At 38.1% G+C, this 9,470-nt stretch overlaps 1 protein-coding gene across 2 annotated transcripts in view; it reads left to right on the top strand.

Annotated features, from left to right (window-relative positions):
• The window catches only part of LOC122259000 (uncharacterized), a 5,081-nt gene extending 950 nt beyond the window's left edge, over positions 1-4,131 (top strand). The window contains exons 2-7 of one of the 2 annotated variants that reach the window (XM_086531954.1): positions 1,492-1,601; positions 2,093-2,188; positions 2,465-2,563; positions 2,690-2,849; positions 3,057-3,145; positions 3,282-4,131. In XM_086531954.1, coding sequence (XP_086388080.1) covers positions 1,557-1,601; positions 2,093-2,188; positions 2,465-2,563; positions 2,690-2,849; positions 3,057-3,145; positions 3,282-3,959 — 1,167 coding nt within the window. In that variant the 5' untranslated portion in view covers positions 1,492-1,556 and the 3' untranslated portion in view covers positions 3,960-4,131. Of the gene's footprint in view, positions 1-1,491; positions 1,602-2,092; positions 2,189-2,460; positions 2,564-2,689; positions 2,850-3,056; positions 3,146-3,281 lie in introns of both variants that reach the window. The other variant, XM_043025426.2, reaches the window with a different exon arrangement.
• Positions 4,132-9,470: the final 5,339 nt, after the last annotated feature.

Genomic DNA, 9,470 nt, shown 5'->3' with positions numbered 1-9,470 from the left:
GGACACGTTAGACTTGCTCCCTGACATTAGACTTCTTGAGAGACTCGACTCGTGAATGAGTAATTCTAAAATTGTATACTAATTGCCGTTACATACAGGAAGTGCAGTCGTGTAATACTTGAATACACTCATGGTGATGTAATGAAACGGTAACATGTGTATAGTTAAGCCTCTCGTAGATATCCAAAATAGATACAAATTGAGAATTGTTCCCGCCTTTTTTTATTTTCCTTAAAGATTCTCTACTTCCCCCCCCTCCCCCCCGACTAGTTGAATAGCTGTTTTTTTTCCGGCAAGTCTCGATGGATAGTGGAATAAACCCCACATTCGGAAGTGTGTAGCATATTAGATAAGCTTTGCCTCGCTACCAAATAAAACCGTACATTTATCAGCAGTCGTGATATGTTGATAGGAACGAGATAATCCTAGGCCGCCACATAAGGGGTGGGTGTGGGTGATAAAAGTAGTTTGACAACTGAAATAAAGATGGTAACAATGTCCTTACATCGCCTGTTTCTGATGTAGTTGTGCATGAAGTTATGGCCTATTTTTTAGTTTGTGTAATTATAATTAAGCTATAAAGTGGGGGGGGGGGAGGTAAATGGATTCTTAACTTGTACACATTTTGTTTTAATATCCAATGAAGATTCCTGCGAGTCAATATAGTAAATATGACTCAGAAATTGGTTACGCATTAGGCAACCTCCTTATCTGCTCCGGTAACGTTCCCTTCGGATGTTGGCAGATCCACGTGTCATGTCAGTATTATCGCACAGTATTACGTATGCATTTTTTTTTTTTTTTTTTTTTTTTACGTGGCTCCTACATCTGGGAGTATCTCGTTTCCGGTTTCCTTGTTGGTTTTTACTTTTTTTATTTTGGAAAAATCGGTGAACAAGTTTTTTTTTTTTTTTTTTTTTTTTTTTTTGGGGGGGGGGCAGGATAGGGTTTAGCATGAAAAAACTGACTGCTGATACCCACGCCCCCCCCCCCCCCATGGCTTAGAGATTTCCTTCAGTCGGCTCTTGATAAAGGTGTTAGCCCTAAAATATTGTCTACTGACTATTAGATCACCGTCGATAATAGCTGTTGTTAAGTACATAAAACTTCTAGTTTTATAGACTGGTAATGACAGTTAAAGATTACATATTCTACACTCCATAGAAGGCCTAAATGTACTTTTGATTTTATAGAGTTCAAAGCGTCGCTTCAATTTCGATCGCTAAAAAAATTGTCCCATTATCACCGTTTTCATAAAGGATTAAGTTAAGCACGAATTTTGCTTTATTAAATAAGTGACAGCGGTGCCTTGCAGGGTTTTATAATGGTGTGCTTTTAGATGATCAATGGTCGTAAATTACCAGTAACTGATTATGAACTTTGATTCGCCAGTAAAGATTTACAAATAGATATTTGCAACTTGACACCAATGATATAAAGATGTAATTTATTTCAACAGTGGTTTTGATCACTCCATTTGATTTCTTGCAGCTTGCAGAAGTTTCCAAATTCAAGCTTTCGTTTGGTTTCCTCTTCACTAGAAAGAAAAGAAGAAAATGAATAGCCACTACTACCAAGACACGCCCATTCCACGGCGTCACGTAAGTATGCCAAGCAAAATGAAATGTTGCAGCATGGACCGTAATAAGTACTTGTCATATGCCATAAGTGATGTAAAGTGCATTAGTGTAGAACTAGTTGGATTTTGGTAAGAATGGTCAGTCGCTTAAGGGTTTAAGAAAATTTCGCTACTCTCCCTGAGGCAATTAGATTTTATGCTAGCGTGCATTCGGGCTGTTTTGTGGCAAATGTAAAATGGGTATGAAAGATTCTAAAAAGCAAGATGGGTATTGATGCAGATGTTTTAATATAATCATCACAAAGCGAGTGACTTCATTTAATCAAAAACACGTGTTTGGAAAAGTTTTGTTGTTTTCATGAAGTTCATTTCCATTTATATTCTAATATTTGCCACAACGAAGCTCGTTGCAACCTTAATTACATATTTCAATAGTACCTTTATGCCACTTTACTTCACAAAATTCAACCAGGATAAACGGATAAAAAAGAAAAAAAACATTTTTATTGGCAGAGTACGTGGGACGTCTCTCTCGCTCCAAAATGGCGGAACAGAAGTCAATCGTTGGGTTTGGTAAATGTTTCGGGATTTTCGCCAGGATTAAGGCAAGTGGTTCCTTCTCGTAATAATCGTAGCTGAAAATAACTTGGCATATGTATACTAAAATACGCAGTTGTGAATGATTGATTTTCTATCCATTTCCATTCTGTAACTTAACCTGGAATTACTTGGTTTCCTTTTTTTTTCTCTTACACTATATTCTCTCCTTATGTAGTCACCAAGGATTAAATAGGCAAGTTTTTAAAATTGCAGATATGTAAAATCTTGCAAGCGTCCCTGGCGACATCGGGGTAATGTATAAAACTTGTTTCTGTTAACAGCCAGATGAGCACGAGCAAAAGCCAAAGAACGCCTGCAACCCCGTGTTTCGTAAGCCCACGGATGGCTTTCTCTACCCAGTTATCTTACGATTCTCCCATACAGGTGAGCTGTCTGAAATGACAACTGTGAAATGGTATTAAAATTCATTTTATGGCCTATTTTTACCATGGAACTTTGACCTCCTTTTATATCTGCATGGTTGACATTCCTCGATTCCTTGTCTCTTAGATCCTGACGTCTAGCGGTTCTGGTGTACTCGACCCGCGCTCGGTGTCAAAGCTCCAGGGCCGCTGTTCACTGCGCAGGTTGTCACGCCGGTGGAAGATTGTTCTGATAATGATCTTCACGGCTCTCGGCACTGGTCTTTTTATAAGCAGAAAGATGCATGGTAGGTGGTGGTCTTGGTGTTATATTTTCGCCTTTTCTTTCGCCGTGTCGGTGTAACCATGATATTGAGAGCAAGTAATTGCTTCGGTCAATCGTTAGGGTCTGATTTTGATAATTCTTAAATACTTCTTGCCGCTACTAATCCTGCCGTTTTCATGATCCTTAATCTTATTAAAATTCCTTTTTTCCCCACTTATAAACACTGAAGAGATCTCTAGCATGGAGAACCGCCAGATCTCTTGCGAAGACGGTGGACATGACTGCGAAGACGACCACAAACATCCGGGACTCACCGAGGCAAGTAATTTTTTTTTTTTTTTACTACTAGAGTAAAATGTAAATTTTCTCCTACCAATTTATTGGTGAATCACTGATCTATTCTCTTAAAAAAAATAATAATAATAAATCAAATGTGTTCCTTTCCTACCATCAGAGATTCCTGGACGCCGTCTCTTTAGATAAAGTTCAGCAGCACTTCCACACTCTGGCGAGGGGCATGCGCAGGGACATGTTGCAGAAAGAGGTGGAGAGATCTGCAATGATGGATGAGGATGAGGATAAGGAGAAGGAGAATAAGGAAAATGAGAAAAAAGTTGAAACACTCGAGGAGACCTTTCTTGACACGGGTACCATCTTGGAAAACTCTGAGGGCGACGTGGACGAAGCAAAAGAACTAGATGATGAAGCAGAGTTGGAAGCTCCGGACCGTCGGCCGAGAGGGATCGACGCGCAAACTTCACACGGGAAAGAAGCCCCAGAGACGGAAGGGGGACACAGCATTATCGAATCAGAGTACCAAGAAGACGAGGAAACGGCTCCCTCCATGTGGCGGCAACGAGAAGCACCCCCAGCACCTCACCAAAGGCAACGGGAGGGAACCTACAGGCGAAACGGGGGTCCTCCGAAAATCATCGTAGCTCGGAACACGGTGCAAGCAAAGCCCTCTGTCTGGGTGCAGCGGCAACCACAACAACCAGCCCCCCAGAACCCCGGCCAACGGAGGAGCGACAGGCTTCGTGGCCAGAGACCTCATGATGGCCGCAGGGTTGCTCAGGCCTCGCGACCACCAAGGATTCCTCCAGGTGTCAACCCGAGGAGATACGAGATGTGAAATCCTAAATTTTCTGTAATTTATTATTCTCGTGTAAGGTAATAACTTTTCTTTTTAAAGGTGAACATAGGCTGTGGAGACTATAGTAATTTTAATATTTCGATAGGTGATTATTTTAAATATTTTTAATAAGACGATATTTGCCTAATATAATAAACAAATAAGATTAGCATTTTGTCCCTTATTTTTGATTGGTTAATTGTCTGGCATTCTGACTGGCTTCCATTTTTTTTTTTTTTTTTTTTTTAGGGGGGGGGTGTCTCGAATATTCTCACTAATGCTGTGAGTATTGTCTAACCCTTTGCTACTTTTCAAAAAAGTTATGGAATTACGAAAGTTCTTTCCAAAGTTATTGAAGTACATTCGTGGCTTGATCGGCGTTTTGTAAATGAATATGTAACTTCAAAATTTCATACATAATTAGAGCTATTTTCAGGCTCTTCTCGTAAACTTTCAATGTAACACTCTACCGTGACTGAAACACACAACGTTATATTTGTCTAATCAAAGAAAATATTTACATTTACGTGATGGTTGTGCTATGCATATATAAAACCACTATCACAATATTAACGACAGGCACACAATGCACAATAAGGCTTACAATTTTCATAAAGTACGAATAATCCTTATTAGCATTCTACAAACCATGCAATGGTCTGAGAATGAGCCATGTCCACAGGAATAGCAATGGCCATAGTTACCCTATCCACAAGGGCGAGAAAAATTGGCTAAATTTTGCTCAATGTTATGGAATGTCCAAGTGCAGCAATTATACAATTAGAAATAGGATAGTTTTTTTTAACTTCAAATAATTTACTAAGGTCCCGTCTATCCGCAATTAATGACCTAAATGTTTGACGCGGCAGAAGATTTTAAATCAATCCCACCAACAACTGCAAACTGTCAAATGGAGTAACTACAACTGGGAACATGGACATACAGGGTTCTTAGCCACGAGTTTCCAATGATGGCCAAAGCCGGCGTAACAGCTGGACTTTGTGGACAATGAGTAAACGGGTACGGCTGGTGGGCAAGTTTGACGAATAAGTTAAAAGAATGTCCAAGCCCCAAGTCAAATAAAAATGTTCATAATTATCATATAATAATAGGAAAATTGAACTTTATCCTGAACCAAAATTAAGAAAACCTAAAATACTAAGTCGTGCAGTATAATTAGGTGACATACCTTCCCTTCTTTTTGACATGTTTTGTAACTTCATTCTGTTGATATAGTTTTAAAGTGATGAGATTTATCACTTCCAACAATCATGTATATTTTATCACTTGCAACAATCATGCAGAGACTCCATTAACGCATTGGAATTACACTACTCTTTTCAATCCAACACACTCGCCACCAACAAGCATTCGCAAGACGTAAACACGTATTTAGATGAATTATGGTTTCTCGAGCAGCCATGGTCTTATCTTGCTTGAAAAGAAACTTCTTTGATAAGGCATTGGCAACATGGCATAGATATTCAAGGTGTAATTAGTAATCTAATCTTGTACATGGGTATATCTATTAAAATCTATATACACAGGCCTACGTACACACACACATGAACACTTACACGAACACACACATGAACACTTACACGAACACACATGAACACTTACACGAACACACACATGAACACTTACACGAACACTTACACGAACATACACACACACGAACATACATACACACACATGAACACTTACACGAACACACATGAACACTTACACGAACACACATGAACACTTACACGAACACACACATGAACACTTACACGAACACACACATGAACACTTACACGAACACACACATGAACACTTACACGAACACACACATGAACACTTACACGAACACACACATGAACACTTACACGAACACACACATGAACACTTACACGAACACACACATGAACACTTACACGAACACACACATGAACACTTACACGAACACACACACACACGAACATACACACACACGAACATACACACACACGAACATACACACACATGAACACTTACACGAACACACACACACATGAACACTTACACGAACACACACACACATGAACACTTACACGAACACACACACACATGAACACTTACACGAACACACACACACATGAACACTTACACGAACACACACACACATACACACACACGAACATACACACACATACACACACACGAACATACACACACATACACACACACGAACATGAACACACACATACACACACACACACACACGAATATGAGCACACACACACACACGAACATGAACACACATATACACACATACACACACACACACACACACACACACACACACACACACACACACACACACACACACACACACACACACACACACACACACACACACACACACGTTTACCCCATTGAAGCAGGTGAGTACATATGCTGTCCATTTATTTTATTTTTATTTTTATCATTATTATTTTTTTCCACCTTTTCATACACTGCCACAAGCCGTAATTAAACACGGATCGAGTTAGAAGGCATACTTAACATCACCTGCTAATACTCCAATTTCTTTTTATTTTTTTTATAAGATATTACCATCATTGCTACAATTACGTTATGATTATTATTACAATGAAAGCAATAGCAACATTAGTAGCGATAAGAGTAATTGGAATAAAATGTGTAGGATGCCATCTATGGGCCGTTTTTTTAAACTTCGTACCGGCCCGAAACAATACCTTACTAACCCGAATATGAAAAATCGGGTTAGTTAAACGAAATTTGTTTGGGCTCACCCGAAAATATTATAGCCACCCTAACGAAAAAAAATGCGATCGGCTAACCCTCCCCAGAGCCAAAGTCTATATACGAAAGATAGGAAAGCTTCCAAAAGGGCTGTGAGCACCAATGATCAGCTGCTAGTGTGATATCTGAACAATAGATGGCGTTGTGTCCAAGTTGTGTCGTCTGTTTGTTTACTCTTATGAAACTTCACTTTTTATTCAAAATGGTCTCAAAGGGTATACCATGTGTCGTGTGCCATGTCACAAAACATGAACGGCCAGAATTGTTTTTTCACACATTTCCGAAGAATAAGAAGAGGTGAGAATTTATAATTCAGAACTTTGTTTGAATTATACCCAGAAAATTATAACATTGTATTTCATATTATTGATTACTATACACATTATAATATAGTGTTTTTTTTATAAATAATATTGTTTTACATTGTCTATCATCATTAATAAAAGTTGTATTTAATTAATTACCATCGATATCTTTGTAACAATACAACTAAAATTGATATAAATAGTAGTGTAATAGTTACCCCTAAAAAAGTTTTCTTTTTGTAGTTATATATCTGAACAAGAGATGGCGCTGGTATGAGAGTGCGGCCTCACATTTTTTTTAAATGGTAGGATAGGTACTTTCCTATCTTTCGTATATAGTCTTTGCCAGAGCCGTCCCGAATCGAAATTATTATAACAAAACAAAAAGGTTCTTCTCTAATTACATTCAAACATTTATATGAACCGACTGTATTTTAATTCATACCATAGCGGGCTTTGCAAAGTGTCTCTTAATCATCAGATATTTTGTCGGAGACTTTTGTTGACACCATTGAATTTTGGAACACATCAACAGCGTTCCACGAATAATCAAAACCGACACGTCTCCTGAGCTCTTATCTACGACTTCTTGTCTCAAAAGTCAACTTCAACGCCGAACTAACGACATCAATAACACTTTTAAGAAGGATAAGGATAAGCCAGATTTGCGGAACAGATGCTACGCCGGGCTTGTATGCAGTGACGCGAGCCCGCCTGTGCCAGCGTGTGCTGACTCGTGAGAGAATGTGCCAACGAGTGTTGACTCGATCTGAGCTTGGTCCTCACCCAACGCAGTGCCCAGCTACGTCAGTGACCGCCAGGTGACAGTGGAAGCTCACGAGCTTGGACGGGACTCGATCTGCCGACCACGGGGATGTGAAGTCGACACGCTACCAATGAGCTAACCAGACGGCTTACTTTTAAGAAGGTAAGAATCACATAAGAAGTGGTTGATGTGTATTTATGTACACATTTAGGCCAGAGAGGTGAAGGTACTGTCAGCCTGTACAATGTCCAGTATATAAGTTTTCTTGCTTCATCAGCTGTTATCACCCCCACTTTAAAAGGATTATTAGATCAAGGGAAATCATTCATTAAAATGTATTTCATCACGATGTCATCATCCGTTAATGTACTTAGTTTATATAGAATCATTAAACGCCTATACTTGATGTTACATTTAATGGAAAATCGTAATTTTTATTGTGCCACGTAATACATTTATTTAGGATTTGAGTCAGTCTGCCTTATATATTAGATGTTTACTTTTTTTTTTCTTTCTTTCTTTCTTTCTTTTTTTTGACGTAATAAAAGCTACGTGCAATAATTTATATTTGAAGCTCATGCTATCAATTAATTGTTCAGAATATGACCGTATGAAGCAATTTTGTGGCCTACATGCTTCATGCGCTGGCAAATGCCAACAAACCTCCCCTTTATATCTGGAATTTGTGTACTATAAGGATATGTAAATCCTCTTTATTACAGGTAATTATGGAAGGAATGCAGCAGCTTGATAATGTGGACCAAGTTGAGGAAGTGGAGGAGATTTCTCTGCCACGTTTAGTGGTCAGAGATAGAAGGATCCAGTTGTCATGCAGGCAGAGGAGGAGTTCTTGAAACGTTATCAACTGCCAAAGCAGTGCACCAGAAACCTGCTTCAGAAAATCAGCAGAAAATTACCCACAGCAAGAGATGGCAGAGGTTATTCTTCTTCTTTCAAAATAATTCTGGTTATACAAAATATTATTAATATAAATATGATATAAAATATGTATACTAATGTATAGGTGTGTGGAATTTAAACTATGGTGCTGATATATATTTTATTTTATTTTTAATAGGTTGCAGCTTGTGTTGTATTGCATAATCTAGCCACAACTGAGAATATTGATATTGCCAAATAAGAAGACACAGATGAAGGAGAGCATGATGCAGTACACTATTAAAAGAATGATAATCGTTTAGGGTTTGATGTCAGAAAATGTTGTTGAACAATGGTTTTAGGAGGGCTTTCAGAGAATTTCTGGATGAATCATTAATTTCCAATTTAAGCATATGTTTACTTATTTTATATTACCTGTATATTAAAAAATAATTGTTTATAGTAAATTGCAGTAATTATTATTGGTATCAGGAACCGTCATATCAAACATTTACCTTATTATTGTTTATAAGTGAAATAAGACCTTGTCAGAAACCTTGTCAATCAGGGTTTTTTCTGATACTTTATTAGTAAAATGAAATATTTTCTGTTTTGAAATATTTTCTTATCTGTGGAAACATAGGTGATGTCAAGATATATACATTTTTTTTAAGTCGCAAATAACTACGTGCAGATTTTTTCTCTTTTTTTGTGTGGGATAACAGTTTTCTAGTAAAAATATTTGAATTATATATGCAAAAAGAGGCCTTT

Source organism: Penaeus japonicus, unplaced genomic scaffold, assembly GCF_977035675.1.
Source record: "Penaeus japonicus unplaced genomic scaffold, GWHDUDI00000001_assembly GWHDUDI00000036, whole genome shotgun sequence".
Classification (NCBI taxonomy): domain Eukaryota; kingdom Metazoa; phylum Arthropoda; class Malacostraca; order Decapoda; family Penaeidae; genus Penaeus; species Penaeus japonicus.
Note: the sequence above shows the minus strand (reverse complement) of the source record. Positions and strands in the feature narration are given on the sequence as shown.